Source organism: Eublepharis macularius, chromosome 1 (genome assembly GCF_028583425.1).
Source record: "Eublepharis macularius isolate TG4126 chromosome 1, MPM_Emac_v1.0, whole genome shotgun sequence".
Classification (NCBI taxonomy): Eukaryota; Metazoa; Chordata; class Lepidosauria; order Squamata; family Eublepharidae; genus Eublepharis; species Eublepharis macularius.
The window spans coordinates 154,273,629-154,293,454 of NC_072790.1; the positions used below are offsets into that span (position 1 = coordinate 154,273,629).

General features: G+C 46.0%; 2 protein-coding genes across 2 annotated transcripts in view; one reads left to right on the forward strand and one right to left on the reverse strand.

The window, feature by feature from the left end:
* FMN2 (formin 2) overlaps positions 1-10,258 on the forward strand; it is a 354,893-nt gene extending 344,635 nt beyond the window's left edge. Inside the window, exon 19 of the mRNA XM_054972122.1 lies at positions 10,185-10,258. Within this exon, the coding sequence (XP_054828097.1) occupies positions 10,185-10,211 (27 nt within the window). The 3' untranslated portion in view covers positions 10,212-10,258. The remainder of the gene's footprint in view (positions 1-10,184) is intronic.
* Positions 10,259-15,071: 4,813 nt separating this feature from the next.
* GREM2 (gremlin 2, DAN family BMP antagonist) overlaps positions 15,072-19,826 on the reverse strand; it is a 61,465-nt gene continuing 56,710 nt past the window's right edge. Inside the window, exon 2 of the mRNA XM_054987178.1 lies at positions 15,072-17,471. Coding sequence (XP_054843153.1) covers positions 16,958-17,470 — 513 coding nt within the window. The 5' untranslated portion in view covers position 17,471 and the 3' untranslated portion in view covers positions 15,072-16,957. The remainder of the gene's footprint in view (positions 17,472-19,826) is intronic.

A 19,826-nucleotide genomic window follows, 5' to 3' on the forward strand; every position in this document is an offset into this window, starting at 1 on the left:
TCTTGAGCTGCCCCTCGTGCAGAAAAGCAGCAGTGGCAGACCTCAACCATCTTCCTGCCTTCGCGGAAAGGACACGTGACTAGTCATGGGTCCCATTCCCCCCATGCACAGAGAGGACAGCAAGTACACATGGATAGGGGTGCACCGTGCAGCTCAAACCTGTCAAGCTCAGCGCGAGCTGCTGAGCTGCCCATGGTGGTCCAAAGTGGCGGCAACAGACAACACCCACCTTGTTGCCCTCATGGAAAGGGTGGGAGAGAGACACTCCCCCCTGCTCAGAGGGGACAGCAGGTGCCCATGGAAAAGGGAGGTTCCACACAGTGCCACGCTCACATCAGCAACACAGCCGAGCTGTTCCTCTTGGCCAGAAGCAGCAGCATCTGGCAGCACAGCACCTTCCTGCCCTCACAGAAAGGACGGGATGGAAAGAAAGGAGAGGTTGGGAGGCATCTGAGCAGATCCGGAGAGGGAGAGGTGTGAAGACGGAAGGGGAACTTGACAGGGAGAGGAGGGCAAAGGGTCACCATCCATGGAAGCAGCCCCAAGAACTGAGGGAGGCTTGAGCCTGCTGTGGACGAGCTGGGCTGGCTACCACCCCAGGGTGGCTCAGACCCCGGGTAGGTCCAGGTCCACAGGAGGGTGACCCAGTAGGTTGAGGTTCACCTTGATGAACATCAGTGTGTCCACCAGGTCTGGGTGCAGACGTGCGCGGCGGGGACGGAGGAGGTCTCTCAGGTGGGAGAACACCTGCTTGCTCTGCACGCTGGTGGGAGGGCAGGAAAGGATGTTGGTGGCGATGATCGACAGTTCTGGCCATCGGTCCGATTTCCTCGCCCAGTACTGCAACAGGTTGGCATGGGGGGCTCGGTGAGCTCCGAAAGGTACTCACGCACCATGGCCCTCCACTGGGTGGGATGTGCCCACCGTGCAGCGGCCAACGACGCTGCCCACCGACGAGGCCCAGAGATCGAATGTGTCCATTGAGGTGGCTCTTCCCTGGTGTGGCTCTCTTCCCACCTCCTGCCCCTCGCCCTCACCCTCCTCCTCCACTGCCTGCCCCTCTCCGCTGTCCAGTTCCTTCTCTCCTGCCCTCTGTCTCTGGAAATGGAGCACTGCTCTGTGGAGCTCCTTTTTCCAGTGCTGCATCTGACCTGCCTGTGTGGCGATGCTGTCCCTGATGCAGGGGTCACAGAGGGAGGCAAGTTGGTAGGGTGTCTTGCGGCGGAGAGGATGCAGGCATTTGACAACGCAGGCATGGATCCTCTGGACAAAGTTCTGGACCCTGTGGAGCAGCTCTTGCCCTTGCTGGAGCTCCTGGGCCAGAAACTGGTCAAGGCCATGGATCAGAGGAAGTACCTGACCCAGGCTGGTCTGATAGGAGCACAAGAGCTCAGTGGCATCCTTGAATGGTTTCAGGATCCGGGACATCTGTGCAAGGACTCTCCAGTCCACGGAGCTGAGGCTCAACTCCTCTCCCCTCCTCAGCACATCCAAAGAGGACAGGATGTCCTGCACCATGCACCTCTGCTCCACCAGACAACAAATCATGTCGTAGGTGGAGTTCTAGCGGGTGGGCAGGTCCTGGAACACTTGGTGCTCGGGGACTCCTTCCTCCACCTGCCTCTGGAGCAGCTCATGGGATGAGTTGATGCTGCGTGAGAAGTGGGAAGCAATGTGACAGCAGCTGTCCAGCAGACTGCGCGTCTGCAAGGTTCCCTCATCCCAGCTGTCCCTCGGCTTGCTCCTCAGCCCGAGCATGTCCCGCATCATGAGGTGCAGCTTGTGTGCCGTGCATACCAGGCCTGAGAGGGATGCCTCTTTCAGGGCTGCCAATATGTTGGCTCCCACATCCGTGACCCTGAAGCCATGGACAAACCCTTCCACCCCAGATGTCCACTCCCACTCCCGGTGGCGATACTCTTCCCTGTGTGGAACTCGTACATCCCTCGGGCCTGAAGGAGAACCGCCCTGTAGCCCAGGCTCAAGCTGGTCACCTTTTTACGGCTGCCGGATCTTGGCCTGGGGAGATGGAGGTTCTCTGGTTGCCACCTGTGGGCGGTGATGGCAAGGTACCCATGATGGCAGCTGCTCCACAGGTCAGCCGTGAAGTGCACTGTTCTACCCTGGGCAGCTGACAGGTCTCTGTGCATCATGTCTCACACTACCTCGTACAGGGTGGGCACGGCTCGACACCCAATGGTGCACCGTGACGCCATGGAGAACCATGGGACAAAGTGCTGGAGCAGCAGTTGGAAGCCCACACCCTCCACGATCGATAGGGGGAAGCCTTGCAGGGTGATCGCCTGCGCCACCACACGAACACCCGCCTCCTGAGCCCTTGACCTCACCCTTTTCAGCGGCACCACCCCCGACCCCGATGGAACAACTTCCCCCAAGGAGGCCTACCTGACCTTTCCGCTCCCACCAGCCGCACCCTTGGGATAAGGCTTCTTGCTCGGGGTGCATTCTGGAGACCATCCCACCAATCCCGGATCAGACGAGCTGGCAGACCTCAGTCTGCCAGACCCCTACAGATGTTTCGCTGCCCAAGGACGGAGAACAAAGGCTCGGGTGGTGCCTCTTCAGGTGCCAAGTCAGGGCCAAAGATGACAGGTGCTGCTGGTCATTGCCCCTGTGCACCAGACCCTCACACACACATCACCGCACCACGCAGGGGTCATTAGGAAGGGCCCAAAAGTGCCTCCAAACATTGAGGTTGAACAGTGGCCCACTTACAGTTCCAGGGGAGGGAGGACAAAGGGTTGCTGCTGGCTGTGCCACAGTGCTGGCAATGGAAGACGGAGTGGTGGGTGGACTGCAGGCAGGGACAGCACCACCAGTAGTTTGAGATGGGGATCGGCTGGAGGATTCCTCAAACCCAAACCATTCCTCCAAGGATCCCTCGGCCTCCTCCTCCCCAAAAAATTTTAGTAGTTCCTCTTCCACCGCCAGCAAGAGCTCTTCGGCCTCCTCCACAGCCTCAACTGGTGATTTTGGGGGAGCTGGAGTCTCTGCTGCTCCAGAGCCCTGCACAGCACTGCTTCCCATGCTGCAACTGGGACAATCTCTGCACTTCCCCCCACGACCACTCTTGTCCCCCACCCGGCGCCTCATAGTGCCAGCAAAAAACAACTGAGGAGAAGGAGATGACAGCAAGCTTGGCCCTAGGGCCTGGCAGCAGCCCTGGCACCAGAGGGAAGCAGGGACTAGAGCCCGAGCCCACCACTCCCACAGACCTGACCAGGCACTGATTAATAATAATCAATGTGAGCCCCCAGCCGAGGTACCCACTGAGCTTGGCCCCAGGGCCTGGCAGCAGCCCTGGCACCAGAGGGAAGGAGGGACTACAGCCCGAGCCCACCACTCCCACAGACCTGACCAGGCACTGATTAATAATAATCAATGTGAGCCCCCAGCCGAGGTACCCACCGAGCTTGGCCCCAGGGCCTGGCAGCAGCCCTGGCACCAGAGGGAGGGAGGGACTAGAGCCCTAGCCCATCGCTCCCACAGACCTGACCAGATCAGGCACTGATTAATAATAATAATGTGAGGCCTCAGCCACTGCCACAGACATGAACAGATCAGGCACTAATGTGAACCCTCAGCTGAGGTACCCACCGAGCTTGGCCCAAGGGCCTGGCAGCAGCCCTAGCACCAGAGGGAAGGAGGGACTAGAGCGCTAGCCCACCACTCCCAGAGACCTGAACAGATCAGGCCCTGATCAGTAATCAATGTGAGCCCTCAGCTGAGGTACCCACCAAGCTTGGCCCCAGGGCCTGGCAGCAGCCCTGGCACCAGAGGGAGGGAGGGACTAGAGCCCTAGCCCACCACTCCCACAGACCTGAACAGGCACTGATTAATAATAATCAATGTGAGCCCTCAGTCAAGGTACCCACCAAGCTTGGCCCCCGGGCCTGGCAGCAGCCCTGGCACCAGAGGGAGGGAGGGACTAGAGCCCAAGCCCACCGCTCCTACAGATGTGACCAGATCAGGCGCTGATTAATAATAATCAATGTGAGTTCTCAGCCGAGGTACCCACCAAGCTTGGCCCCAGGGCCTGGCAGCAGCCCTGGCACCAGAGGGAGGGACTAGAGCCCTAGCCCATCACTCCCAGAGACCTGAACAGATCAGGCACTAATGTGAGCCCTCAGCCGAGGTACCCACTGAGCTTGGCCCCAGGGCCTGGCAGTAGCCCTGGCACCAGAGGGAGGGAGGGACTAGAGCCCTAGCCCACCACTCCCACAGACCTGAACAGGCACTGATTAATAATAATCAATGTGAGCCCTCAGTCAAGGTACCCACCAAGCTTGGCCCCCGGGGCCTGGCAGCAGCCCTGGCACCAGAGGGAGGGAGGGACTAGAGCCCTAGCCCACCGCTCCTACAGATGTGACCAGATCAGGCACTGATTAATAATAATGTGAGCCCTCAGCCGAGGTACCCACCGATCTTGGCCCCAGGGCCTGGCAGCAGCCCTGGCACCAGAGGGAGGGAGGGACTAGAGCCCTAGCCCACTGCTCCCACAGACCTGAACAGATCAGGCACTGATTAATAATAATAATCAATGTGAACCCTCAGCTGAGGTACCCACCGAGCTTGGCCCAAGGGCCTGGCAGCAGCCCTAGCACCAGAGGGAAGGAGGGACTAGAGCCCTAGCCCACCACTCCAGAGACCTGAACAGATCAGGCCCTGATCAATAATTAAAGTGAGCCCTCAGTCGAGGTACCTACTGAGCTTGGCCCCAGGGCCTGGCAGCAGCCCTGGCACCAGAGGGAAGGAGGGACTAGAGCCCTTGCCCACCACTCCCTCAGACCTGAATCGATCAGGCACTGATTAATAATAATAATCAATGTGAACCCTCAGCTGAGGTACCCACCGAGCTTGGCCCCAGGGCCTGGCAGCAGCCCTGGCATCAGAGGGAAGGGGGGACTAGAGCCCTAGCCCACCAATCCCACAGACCCGAACAGGCACTGATTAATAATAATCAATGTGAGCCCTCAGTCAAGGTACCCACCAAGCTTGGCCCCAGGGCCTGGCAGCAGCCCTGGCACCAGAGGGAGGGAGGGACTAGAGCCCTAGTCCACCGCTCCTACAGATGTGACCAGATCAGGCGCTGATTAATAATAATCAGTGTGAGCTCTCAGCCGAGGTACCCACCAAGCTTGGCCCCAGGGCCTGGCAGCAGCCCTGGCACCAGAGGGAGGGACTAGAGCCCTAGCCCACCACTCTCACAGACCTGAACAGATCAGGCACTAATGTGAGCCCTCAGCCGAGGTACCCACTGAGCTTGGCCCCAGGGCCTGGCAGCAGCCCTGGCACCAGAGGGAAGGAGGGACTACAGCCCGAGCCCACCACTCCCACAGACCTGAACAGATCAGGCACTAATGTGAGCCCTCAGCCGAGGTACCCACCAAGCTTGGTCCCAGGGCCTGGCAGCAGCCCTGGCACCAGAGGGAAGGAGGGACTAGAGCCCTAGCCCACCATTCCCACAGACCTAAACAGACCAGGCCCTGATCAATAATCAATGGGAGCCCTCAGCCGAGGTGCCCATTGAGCTTGGCCCCAGAGCCAGGCAGCAGCCCTGGAACCAGAAGAGATAGATCCCTATCCCCCAAAGCCAAGCTCAATTGTACTCTAGTGTCAGTCTCTCTCCCAAAGCCTAGCAAGTGGCAAGCAAGAGCTCTGTCCCACTCCACTGCTCGCAGAAAGTGAAACCCAGCCTGGGAGTCCCTGGCTATTTATAATCATAGATCCCATTCAGCAACACAGGAGGTCTGTGTTTGGCCGTCAGACCTGCCTATCTGGGTTTGCAGGGATGAGATTGGAGTGCCCATGGCTACAGAACACTCCCTTCCCCCTCCCTCCCCTAGGTGTCTTCTCCCAACTTGTAACTGCTTTGCAGCTCCGTGGTTGGAAGGAAGCCCTGCTGATCAAGGAAAGCTGGGCTTCCATTTGGGTTTCCAGGGTGACAGAAGGAGGGCAGACAGAGCTCAGGCATTCCCCTGGCTCCGTTGCCAGGGGAATAGATTGCTGGTGCCTGAGTGTCTGGCTTCCTGAACCGCGCCCTAACGCCCCGAACCAGGCCTCTCCTGACTGCTGGTTCGTTGGCCGTGGACAAGCACAAACCACTGGGTCACGATCGTGCGATCGCCATTTTCATGGGGTTTTGAGGTTCGTAATGCGGTTCGTGCCCGTCTCTAGTTCTAATACAGAATCTAGTTTCGAACATGCAACTGGTGTATTAGAAAGTTTCTGTATTAGTTTCCCTGTTTTTAGTTCTGAAGTACTGTGCATGTTCAGTTAGCCAGAGCTTTCAGTTCTTTTTGCTCATGCATGTCCTTTCCTTCCTTTTCTATATTATCCATGGATTCACTCTGCTCTGAGTTCCACTCCTTGGTTTCCATTTATGTAGGATGATTTCTAAAATTCTAGTAGAATGAGAGCAAAAAAGCAGTATTGATGTGAATATAAATATGATTGCATCAAGAGTCTCTTGGTATATTGTCTTTTATCAATGCGAAGGAGTGCATATTGTCATCAATAAAACACCTTATAGGAAAAACTTGATCCTGTTACTATGTTAGTTAACTGTTAGTAACTATAACTGTTAACTATGTAACCCATTTCGCCTTTTTTGCACTTATGGTTTAAACTGCCATTTATGAGCATTTGCCATGATTGCAATGGCTTTGGCACGGCACTTCCACATTCCACACTGTCCAAGGCAGTTTCAATTTGGCATCTTGTTTTTATTTTAGATGGGCTTTGAAGCCTTGGTGCAGTTTCGGGCTTTGGGGACTTTGCAAGTTATGTCACATTTTTTTTAAAAACTTTGAGCAGGTGTAGTAACATTGCGAAGTTGGTACCCATCCCCCCTTTATTTGCTGATTGGGCTGTCCTGTGCCAACTGGAGAGGCAATTGGTGGCAGAGTCCTGGAAGGAAACATGTACTTTTTGTGCCTGTTCCACTCTCATTTATTTTTTTAAAAGCCAAGCCAGGAAAGGGTTAAAATGCTGTTGCTTCATCCCCTTCTGGCAGGTTCCCTCCTGCTTTGCTTTGCAAATGGCTGTGCAAAACACTTGGGTTTTTTTGGCATTAGCAGAAGATGCGGGAGGGAGGGAAAAACAGCCATTTAACCCTTTCCTGGCTTTTAAAGCCAGCAGGGAATAAGCAGCAACATTAAGAATCGTTCCTGGCTTTGAGAAAAAAATAAGAGCGTGGGTGCATAGCCGGGTGAAAGGAAGCCAACGGAGCAGCAGCTTTATGGCCTTAACCTCACTTTACTAATAAAAATAGTGGAAAAGGAGTTCAGAGAGCTGAGGAGGGTGGGAATGGTTAATTCCGCACAGACCAATCAGCTCCTGGGGAAAAGGATGGGGGGAAGAGAACCAGAAGGGGAGTATAGAGTTTGCACTCACATTAATTGGGCCAGACACAACTCAGCAGCGGCTTCAAAATATAATCACTGTATATCCACAGGGGAAAACATTGGGGATACCATGGACAAACATCAGTATTGTGTCTCATCATGACTACCTTGCAAGTGTGGAACTCCTGCAAACATGGGAAGCAGAATAGATACTGAAACGCTTTAAAGTCCCAATTAAAGTCCCAATGCGAAAAGGACCTATATTAAGATTTTGCTGCTGTTAGTGTTAGTGTGTGTTAATGCACACATGTGCGTTGGTAGTGTAGAAGGAGGAAAGATGTGAATGAACTGAAAAAACTAAAAGCTGTGGTGTGACAAACTCAGCTTTACACGCTGTGATTTCCAGTAGGAGGGTTATGATTGACAGGTTTCCTCCTCCCTCCCATGTGGCTAGCCTGAATGGCAGTTGGGGATGGAATGTTGGGGAAGCTGGCAGTTGGATTTGGAGAGTAAACAAGAGAGTGAAAGAGAGTTGGAGCCTGGCTTTTGACCAGTGAGGGTCAGCCAGAAAATCCTCTGTGATTTGTGAAGCACTTTTAGTCCTAGGACTAAAGTGGGGAAAACCAGCACAAACCCTTACTTAGACTCAATAGATCTGGGAAGTATAGAGGGAGGATAGAAGAAGGAGGAAGAAAGGTGTCTCCCCTTCAGTGCCAGGAACAGGATTATAGTTAACTGCTATAACACCTGCCCAGGATCTGGGAAGGATCTGTCTCTGTGGAGCACCCTTAAGTCTGGAGAGGAGGGAAAGTCGTGCTGTGTTTGTGTTGAAGTATCTAAAGTGTAACATCTATGAAACAGTGTGAACCTCCAAAAGCAGCCTGTAACCGAATGTTTTGTGCCTCACACCAGTGAAGTTGTTATACCAAAACCTTTCTGTCATTCCGTTCAAACACCTGCCTACCTGCCTTTTAAGTTCAACTTCTGTTAATAAACCTTCAATTACATTTTTGAACCTTCCCAAGCCTCGTGTGCCAGTTTCTGATAAAGGGAACTGCAAACCCCTGATCTGTCCTCTATTAAGACTCAGGGTAACAGAAACTGGAGAGTCCTGACAGAGTAAGTTAACAAAAGAATTCAGGACCCACGACACCCACTTCAAAAGAGAACACTCATATATTCAATACAATTACAATTTGGCAGATTACATGCAATTCATACAATATTCAAAATCCATTCACAATGCAAAGTTATATTAATACATACAGTCTTTGTGACAAGACCCAAAAGTACTCAGTGCTGGTATAACAAATAGTCCATAACCACAGCTATATAGCTAAATACATGAATCCATAAACAGAATAACTCAGTCCAATGCAATTCAATGCAAGTGCACATATACCATCTTTGAGAAAGGGATTCCAGAAATGGGACTCTGCACCGGTTTCCCGTCAGATGGATAATTCTACATGATTTATGACTAGAGATGGGCATGATCCCAAAAAAATTAACGATCAAGCTGATCATGGATCAGCGCCGGCGACGATCCCGATTTAACGACCCGCACCGAGCATCTCCCGTTCCCGATCCGTGGATCGTGGATCGTGAATCGTGGAGACAAAAGTTCAGGGGCGCCCCGCTGTTCCCAGTGATACAGGAACAGTGGGTGATGTCGGTGGCATCTGTGTTTGTGTTTGGCCGTCTGTGTTTGGCCGTCAGAGCTGCCTATCAGGGTTTGCAGGGATGAGATTGGAGTGCCCATGGCTACAGAACACCCCCTTCCCCCTCCCTCCCCTGGGTGTCTTCTCCCAACTGGTGACTGCTTTGCTGCTCCATGGTTGGAAGGAAGCCCTGCTGATCAAGGAAAGCTGGGCTTCCATTCAGGTTTCCAGGGCGACAGAAGGAGGGCAAACAGAGCTCAGGCGTTCCCCTGGCTCCATTGCAAGGGGAATAGATTGCTGGCGCCTGAGTGTCTGGATCCCCGATCTGAGCCCGATCGCCCCAATCTAGGCCCCTCCCGATCGCTGGATCGTTGGCCGTGGACGATAACGATGCGCCAAGTCACGATCGCGCGATCACCGTTATCGTGGGATTTTTTCTATCGTAATGCAGATCATGCCCATCTCTATTTATGACCTATAGTGCCTTCCTGGCCTGCTATGTTGTTGCATTTAATTGCATTGGACTGAGTTATTCTGTTTATGGATTCATGTATTTAGCTATATAGCTGTGGTTATGGACTATTTGTTATACCAGCACTGAGCACTTATGGGTCTTGTCACAAAGACTGTATGTTTTAATATAACTTTGCATTGTGAATGGATTTTGAATATTGTATGAATCATGTAATCTGGCAAATTGTAATTGTATTGAATATATGAGTGTTCACTTTTGAAGTGGGTGTTGTTAGGTGGTCCTGAATTCTTTTGTTAACTCTATTAAGACTCGGCTGGGTAACCAAATTGTAATATTCATAAGGGTGGGACAAAGAAGAACGTTGAAGCTCAATATCAACCACGTTACCAAAGGCTGCCCAGCCCAGTATACAGCTTCATAAGCTTACAGAGGAGGAGGTTTTACCTCATGGTAGGGGAAGGTCAGTCCAAGCCTGAGTTTGATGTGGGTTTGTGTCATGTGGCAAAGCTCCAAACCAATCCTTCTTAGCACCGACTCTTTAAACAATAATTGCCCATAGTTGTTGCTTGCTCTGTTTATATTTAAAGAGAAGGGGAAGTTTGTATGTTTGAATTCTTGATGTGCTCTAGAATTTTGCAGCAGCTCTTCTCACATAATTTGATGTTTTTGTTTTATTTTCAGAAAGCAAAGATAAGTATGAAGATCTGAAAGATGAAAGGCGTGTGTCATTGTGCACCTGTTCAGTAAGCTCAAAATGTCTGTGGATGGAGAAAAACCCCATTTGCTCAATTGTTTTCTTGACATCTTTTGCATTTTTTGTGTTCTTACTAACTGTAAGCACTGAGCATTCATTGATAAACAGATTTACTGTATAGAGTGCCCAATAAAGAAGTTATGCAGTTGAGATACGTCTCTTCTATGTACTCCACACTTTTGTCATCCATGCAGTATCTTGTAACATGTATGGAAAATACTAATATCTGAAGCAGCAAGAGGAAGCATCTCTGTCAGTCTGAAGCATACTGAAATCTGTATAGATATCTAACTTCGCACGCAGCCTACATTTCTATCTAGTAACATCTTTCCAAAGCAGCTGTGCTGCAATGCTGCCTTTAGGAGAGGATTTGTGTGGGTATCAATGTTAGTCTGTTGCAGCAAAACCTAAAAGCAAACTAGTGGCACTTTAAAGATTTGTTGAAGTATAAACTATTCTGGAGTAAACTTTGCTTTGTGAGATGCATGGTGGGGATTTTCAGTCAGCAGCTATACATGTATTGGATTGGATTCAGTGATCCACAGATGCAAGGTTCACACGTCTTTCCTTCATGTCCTCTATTCTCACTAGTCCTTTCCATTCCTGTGAAAGTTCCTGTGAAAGTTCCTTTTTGGGGTCATGGGGTCCATGTGAGTTAATACCCATGCAATTTGGGAGTGGGGCTGGAGGGAGGCAAAATCATTTTCTTTTCCATCTTCTCTCAGTGGAGTTAGAAAGGACTACTGGGAGGAGAGGAACACACAATCAGTGTCTTCCAGTGATGGATCACTGGAGCCAGTCCATAGAGAGAAGGCAGTGGCATGAAATGCAAGCAGACTTGTGACGTTTCTATGCAATACTCAATGGTATATGGAATCTACCAGGGACTGAATGTCACCATTCTTCCGCAAAGGGGTTTCAGAAGTATATTCCAGAGAGGGGAGAATGCTGAATTAGAATTGTTCAATTGTTCAAACACCTTTCTTAGCCCCTGCAAATTTTAAATTGTTTATCATTGCTAAGATGCTATTACCACCAACTACAGTTGTTATGGGTGGTCCTGTGCTTATTTTGAATACTTTTGAGTTTCTCATAGAAGTGTCACAAAGTGACACATTTCATGGTCTTTTAATGTACTGTTCACAATTCTTCTTTTCCCCCACCAAATCTTCCTGCAAACCAAGATTTCACTGCCTGTACCAGCTCACAAAAATGTATGCTTCAATAAGCCTGGTAGTCTTGAAGGTTGCCACAAGGACAAGAATTCTACTTTTCAAGAACTCTCTGTATCCATTCCTTATTGGCATCTAGTTTGTATTTTGAATTGGTAAAGAATTGCACTATGCTTTACACTCTCCAAGCGTATTTGGCTGCCCACTGAAATATTTCTGAAAGAAAGATGTCCAGCACAGCTATTTCTGTGGTCAATGAGCTAGAACAGGTTCCCCATCTTTTACCAGATATTAAAGAATGGAATCAAAATAAAGATGCTGAAATGTGGCAAGGCACAGGGGTCCTTTGGGAGGGTACTAAACAACCCTGGATACTGCACAATGCTGCATCCCTTTATAAAGAAATGTACCACTCTAATCTTTTACAGCATAACAAGAATAAACTGGCAAAGTATCCTTTTTATCAAAAATATAAAATCCATCATTTTAAATAATTCTCTTCAGTTTTTGGATCATATTATGAAACTTAGTAAAGCTAGTGACAAAGAAAAGACTATTGATTCATTCAGATTAGCTTTCATTTTATTGTGTCTTTGTGTGTCTTTAGCTGGAATTACCCAAAACATACCTGATGATTAGTTAGTTCTGATTTACAGCACTTCCACTACACATAGTAACACCAGCTTTTAAAAATTTCTTGCAAACAGTCAAAATTAGAGAGAAAGCGTGCAGATATCCTAACATGGAGTGTGGACAGTGCTGGGGTGGTTTTGAGTTTGGCTGAAATTTATTCTCCATGTAGCCCAAAACATGACCTTTGGTTGCCCAGATGTTAATATAGGGTTCCAGGCATCAGAAAAGCTACATAAATTATGACCTCAGGAATTTTAAAATGCCAAGCACTACAGATATATTTTTCATTTCTTAGGAGAGTTGTTTCCTGTTATATAATCTGCCTGACACACTGCTGTTTTCAGGATAGCTTCTGAGAGTCCCTAATGCATTTTTCCCAGAATTGCATTATAAAGTCCTATAGTGTCAGGAATAAAGTTATTTCTTGGGAAAGGGAAAAGAGAAGATTGTTATGAGAAACCTATCAAAATCAAATAAATAAAAGATATTTTAATAGCACTGATTAAAACCCATGTTTGTATTTATGTAAGCTATAGACTTGCTGTTTAACTTTTGCATTCTCCTTTATTTAAGTGCATTTAAAGACATGGTAGCATGTTTACGTTTTGTAGCCTTCCTGTTCTCTTCAGTATCTACGGTATGTTTATTGTCATACTAAATTAAATGAGATCACTCTGTGCAATACTGTATTTAGTGTTTCTATTCCAATTTTTTTTAGAACGTTAATTTATATGAAAAAATAAAACAAATAATGAGATCAAAGCTGTACTGCATATGTAGTGCTTTTCTTGGGTTCTTATTATGCTGAAATTATTGTTAACTTCTAGAACAGTGAGATTTTACAGCTGTAAATGTTTTTAAAATTCTCCTTTGAAAGATTTGCAGTCTAAGTGATAGAATACAAAGTTATGGGCTTGGAAGGAACACTGATGGAGGAGGAGCAAAGATATGCAAATATACATATTTCAGATTGAAATATTTTGATAGATATAGCTGGGTCTGCTTCAAAAAAGCTCTTTAGGATACCACTTAAATTATCCAAAGTCCTGCCTTTCTCTGGGAACACTTAGTTTGTGTAAGCTCTTCTTATTACTGCATTGGTATACCACTATAAATTGTGATAAGGAAAATAGTCAAAATGGAACATTAAAATCTTCCTTAATTTAAATCTAGGCATTCTTGGAATGGGCCATTATGCAATGTACAATCCTGGTTTGACAAAGGAACATTAAAAAAAAATCTAACAGACATACTAAAATAATCAAAGTCCATCTTTCTGTTAGCCACTTGACAGTTCGTTCAATGTTATTTGATGTACATTAAAGGAGTGTTGACAGCTAACAAATCTCATTTCCATTGTCAAGTGCTAGGGAAATTGTCAGTGCAGTTGACTGTGCTGGGTGTACTATAAAGGTTGCACAGGTAACTAGAAAAGTCAATTTTTCATCCAAAGGGTTGTGTATTAGTCTCACATACCTCCTCCTTCCTGGACCAACTTGCTAGAACGTACCACTGTATTCTGCCCTAAACCAACATAAGCAGGCAGTGTTCTTTCATGACTCTGCTGGCTCAGTTTTTCGTTCCTCATTCACTTTTAAAAATGACATCATATATAGAGCTGAACTTGTTTTCTGAAATAATTACATGTTTGAAATATACTTTGAATGATGTGGTAACTAACTAGTATGTTTACCACCAGATGGCAGGCTAATGATTGGAAAGCACAGAACCACTGTATGAACTACAGAATTTATTTTCATACTTTATGTAAACTGCGGATAAACGCTGTTGCTTTTCACTCTAGTAACTCTTGTTCCTGTACCTTGAAGCAAAGGATGGGGAAGTTGCGACTTCAAGAAAAAATATTTTAAATGTGTGGCTTATACAGCCTTATGTGGAAAGTAGTATTTATATAACAGGTTTCAATGTCTGGTAGCATGGATCTCTAGGCCTTCTATTTTTTGTCCCCATTCAGAGATGTCCTGGCACATAAAGCACATAACTATCTTGGCTAATAGCAACTGATGGGCCCAACTAGTTTTGCATTTGTGTAAGACAGCCTTTATCTAAATATTGGAAGTAAACTATTAGAATATTGCATATTTCCAACAACAACCAAAAATTGATGAAAGATTTGAGCTTTCAGTCATCATTTGGTTTGGATTTCTCTATTGGAGTGTTTCCTTATGGGCAAAATGAAATACACAGCAAACTCCTATCTAAGTTCACTTGGAAGTCCTATTGAAATCAGTGCAACTTTCTCCCAGATACATGTGCATAGGACTACAGCATAAACATGCCACAGGATGAATGGTGGGAAGAATCCCCCAAATCTACATATTGTTAAGAATGGTTAGCATTATATTTTGCTTTTCTGCAGACTCAGATGTCTGAGTAAAAACATATGAATATTTGTAATTAAAAGAGAGCTTGCACCTGCCCATGGTTCTCTGGCTTCATATGTAGTGCTTAAGGAAATGTGAATTGAAGTATCTTTTGTTACTTACCAATCAAGGAGTAAAGACTGATGAATTTCTGCAACCTATGTGTTGAGAAGTAGAGAGGTCATCTTAATCCACAGGGATGATTGTACCAGAGTTAATTGTGTTTAGATATTAATCTAGAGTATTTATTTATATACTTTACTTTTAGTCCATCTTTCTAGTGAGACTCAAGGCAGATTATAATGGGTGTAATCCTCTGACTCATTTGTATTCATTCCAAAACACCAAAGAATATACCCAGTACTTAGAAGATTGTGAGAGCAAATAGGGTTGTAGAGTATGGGTAGAATAGCCTACTCTATTTTCCATCTAAAATAATGGGACCCAAACAATGTAGGATCAAAACAGAGATGAATATTTTCCTACACTTTTGGCAATTCCCAAGTAATTAGGCAGCAAAAGACAAATAATAAAAATAAGTGAATATGCGTGAATATCATATATTCCTAGAGTATCTTTATTTGTTCTATAATTTAACAATAATACACCTATAAAATAATTACATTATAGTTATAACATTTCTTCAATTTTGTTTTCATTTATAAAACAAACATTAAATAGTATGAACCATTACAAGGTCAACTCAACTCTTTCTTTTGAATAAAACCCCAAGAATACTTTTCCTTATTGCAGCATATTTCACTATCACAGATTGGTAAGAAGCCCTGTTTGCACATTTTTCCTCACAGGGTTACTTAGGAAATGTGCTAAATTTTGAAATAGGAACTGATGTTAACTCTCTCTCTCTGAGGCACAGATCTGAATGTGAGGTCATTTTAACTATTCTATCTTGGACAAACAGCTTTGGTAATCCACTGCACAAGTAGTACACAGATAATAATGTACAGCAGTGATAGTCTTTAAAAAGCAACCCTCACCCTTCTCTCTCATGCTTTCCCAAGTGCAGTTCAGCTATTGTGTAACACCGAGGAAGAAAAATATAGGGCTAACATACCTGCCCAATCCCCCCTCCTTGTGCCAATCCCCATAAACCGATTGGTGAGCACTAGCAGAGATCAGTTCCTCAAAGCTTCTTAAAGCACCCTGTCTCACATAATAGCGAACTGTGCCACTGAATGTTTGAGTTGGCACCAAACTTGAGCTCCAAAGAAAACTATTTCTTTAACCCTTTTGATGCTCATATCTGAGGAAGCTGGCAATGAGAGGTTTCACAGAAATAGAATGATGCTTCAGTTGGGATGGGGTAGAAATGGGAACAGTCAGGCTGGTTTATGTGCAAAGAGTCATGAATTCTCCGCAGCTCTAATAAAGAACTGGAAACAAGAGTCTTAAAATATTGAACTAGCATTGACTAAAGCTTTTTCTTAAGCATGAAAAACGGTTTCTGAAGGCCATTTCAATGAATGAAACAAGTTGTGCCTACAAGAGGACTAGAAAATGATTTAAGGTATTGTTTATATATTTATATACACACACACACATATATATTCAATAAACAATAAAATATAATATTGTTTGCTTTGTGCTACTGTGTTTTATAATAAACACAATATTGTTTTTCCACCAAGTATCAATTCAACATAGGTTGAATAAATGCACAATAGTTCTTGAGTGAGACCAAGGCTTAAATTAATGAGGGGTGGGGAATCTGCTAAGAGAAATACACACACACACTATCAGAATCCTGTCATTTTTAAAGAATGATCTGTCCAACACTTAAAAAGCTTTATCCTAAACCTTCAAATACTTAGGCATATCACAAAATATACATGGTTATGTCTATATTAACAAATTTAACAGTGGTTTGCTTTAGCTGTGTTACAAATGGACGATGGCTGTTAATGAGATCTTGAGGCAATATAGCTGGAAAACGTGTATAAATTCATCAATTTTTTTCATGGGAAAGTTAGTTATCTCTATGGAAGGTAAACCCCATAGATTTTTTCTTTCAGTAAGAACACATAGAAAACCATCACTTTCCTTTAGCCACTGCTTACTGTAGCTGTGTCAGCCTCTCAGCCCAAGGAAGACAGTGTCAGGCACAATAAGCTGAAGCGAAAGGTTCCAAAACTGAGGAGAAATTCTGAAGATTTCAATGGGCCACCTCTTCATCCAAAAGCAAGGATGGAGTGCAGGTCAAAAGTTTTTCCACACAGTGGAAATGTTAAGTATTGGATTCAACCTCTGGCCACCTGATTAGTCATTCCCAAATTTGATGCTGGCCTCATGCTTAATGACACAGATTCAATGGTAAAAAAAAAAAGCTGCTTTGGACACTGAGTCATCTGGCCAGCCCACAGCAGCCTTTATTTCCATGTGCAAAAGGCTATTTTACTCAAGAAACAACTCATGGCCGAAGAAAATAATCAAACTGCTTGCCCATGAGAAAAGCAAAGTTATGATCACTCTGGCAGTGTCAGCTGCCAACCTTCACTTCCGCTGTTTGCCTCCACTGCTGAGGTTCACAGACATACACCGACACTGCTTGACTTTCTGAATTTTCTTGAGTCGGAATGGCGGATCCAGTTCAGGACACTCTAGCTCCACAGTGAAAGAGGTAACCTTCTGAGGCTTGCAGAAAGCACAGGACTGAAAAGATTCCTCCTCCTTTTTCACATGCCGGGGGATATAAAAGGAGTTGCACTGGCCATAACAGAATCGGTTGATAATAGTGCGGCTTATACAGCCTTCCTCACTGACAGTCTGCCGCAGTGGCTGGGTTTTGCACCAGTCACTTTTGAGGTATTTCCTTTCTGTGACCACCAAGGCTTCCTGGCTTGAGGCCAACACTTCTTTGTTTAGATGCTGCCGCCGCTCTGAATTGTTACTCCTGCTGTCTTTGTAAGGTGAAGGAATGGCTCCCGCCGGACGGTTTTTCCTGGTATCCGACACTTGAACCAAAGTGGACACGAGAAAAAAGGATAAAACCAGTTTCCAGATCATCCTGTAATAAGACAACAAGATAATGTGAGAAAACATAGGACCAGAAAACATCTAAGGCCCTTTTGTGATGTTTGAAAGGCCTTTCATGAAGCCATAAATGAAGAGATTCAGATATTTGGTTTTAGTCATAAAGGAATCTGAATGGAAATAGTTAGACTTATTTGTTCTCTTGAGAATGCTGAGTATTTTCCTCCAAGGAGATTTTCAGATGTTATTACTACCAGTGGATCTGCGCATGAAGAAAAAAGATCCAATATATCAGTTAACCACCTTGTACTTAGAGCCAAGCTCCTTCACAGTTATCAAAGGTTCACTAGGTACAACACAACTTGTTAAACAACAGAGATCAGTTCCCCTGGAGAAAATAGGAGCTTCTGAGAATAAACTTTGTGGTATACCATGAAGTCTAAGATAAACACAAGTCCTAGAGTGGCTATAAAAGGTAGATGGCTCTAGGACAGTCACTTCTTCTATGGAATATCATGAAGACTCAATGGTTTGCCACACAGTCTAGGAGAAACTAACTTATTGTCCCCTGTAACTAAACTAGGCCAAAGGCCAGGTGGGGATCGCAAGAGAATGGGACTACTGTTGGTTGGTGTCCTCCTATGTCTCCAGAATTCCCCCCCCCCTCACCATTGAGAAAAACCTGAAGAGGATTTTAAGAAGCTTTTAAGGCTGAGTAGAACATAACTGGATAGTGGCCTGTTATACCAGCACAAATATTTAAGATCAAAGGGTTAAGATGACAGAACACATGGATACAGAAACCTACAAGTGATGTTAAATGAGGGGGGGGGGAAGGAAAAAGGAAATGAGGGGGGGAAGTGGGGAGAGGGGGTGATATGACATGGGAAAGCATCTGTTGTCTGAAAGACAAGACATCCAGAGAATATGTAAAAATTAGAGCAATAGAGCAAATTCAGGAATAACTAAAATGTTAGGCAAAAATGTCTTCTGATTTTGAAAAGTGCCTTGGCTGCACTGGCAACAGAAAATGGCAAAAAGCTAGCACTGTAGATGCAAAGTATATCACAGGAAAGCAAAGCTACAGATACTTCAACCTTGTTAAGACTAGACATGGGCACAAATCGAAATATGAATCAAATTTCATGACGAATCAGGCTGATTCGTGTTTCATGAAACACGTTTTGTGGGGCCGCGGTTTTCATTAAATTCACGAATTTTGGGGCCGATTAATTTAATTTGTGAATGATTCATGATGCCAGACAGGCTGGCACCGATCCATTGATTCCCTAGGCAACATAGGCCCAGAATGTCTGCAGACCTTTTGTTGCCATTGGAAACCCCAGTCTTAGCCCACATAACCTTGATAGGCAGCTCTCCCTGCCAACTGGAGAGCTCCATTCTGCCCTATACAGCAAGGAGCGGGGAGTTAATCCCTTAGGCAACTGAGGAGATGGGCCTTCTGTAGCCATGGGAACACCAATCACATCCCTCCAAACCCTGTTAGGCAGGTCTGTCTGCCAACTACAGACCTCCTGTTCTGCTCTATGTGAGCATTTCTAATATAAGGCAAAGCTCTCTGCCTCATGCTTTTCAGTTCCAGTAGACAGAGGGAGAGGGAGGACCTGTTGCTGGGATTTGGAGTAAGAGTGGAATTGGGAGCTTTTGGGTGGATTTGCTGCTGCTTTAATAGAGACTGAAAAGCCTCTTTCTTATTTTCAGCTATTAGCCTTGCTGGGAAGGTCATTGGGTGAGGGTGCCTTCTTTCTTCCACCCCACCCAACTCCATTCTCAGGGCATTGCCTGGCTCTGGGGCCTAGCTTGACTGAGGCCTACCTTTTTTCCCTTTAATTTTCTTTGCTTATATTCTTATTTAGAGCATTTGTTCTTGCTGGCTTGTTGAGTGAGGGTGGGTGGAGCAGAGCCTGCTGAAGTCTCCCTATGAGTTTGGCATCTCTGGGTATGAAGGGGGGCACTGAAGTCCCTTATGTTCTGATGAATCACGAGATTAACAAATCGTTTCGCAAAACGGGACAATTTCGTGAAAGTTTGTGATTCGTGGAATGTGACAAAACACTCATTTCGTTTTTCCCATTTCGTGCCCATCTCTAGTTAAGACATTAGCAGAAGGCCAAAAGCCAAAGGGGTCTTTGGCAGAATTAATTTTGGCTACTGTACAAAATCATCATGCTTCAACCACCCTTCTAAATTTTCCCTGGCTCTGCTGCACTTTTCCTTAAACGTGCTTTGGTATGATTATTACTGGAAGATAGTACTTAAAGTAGGTTTGGAGAAGTATATGAATAAGGGTGTAGATTTCCTGAGACCACACTTGGTGCCATTTTGCCTCCTCGCCATCACTTGTAGGATTGTTGACATTTTTAAAGAT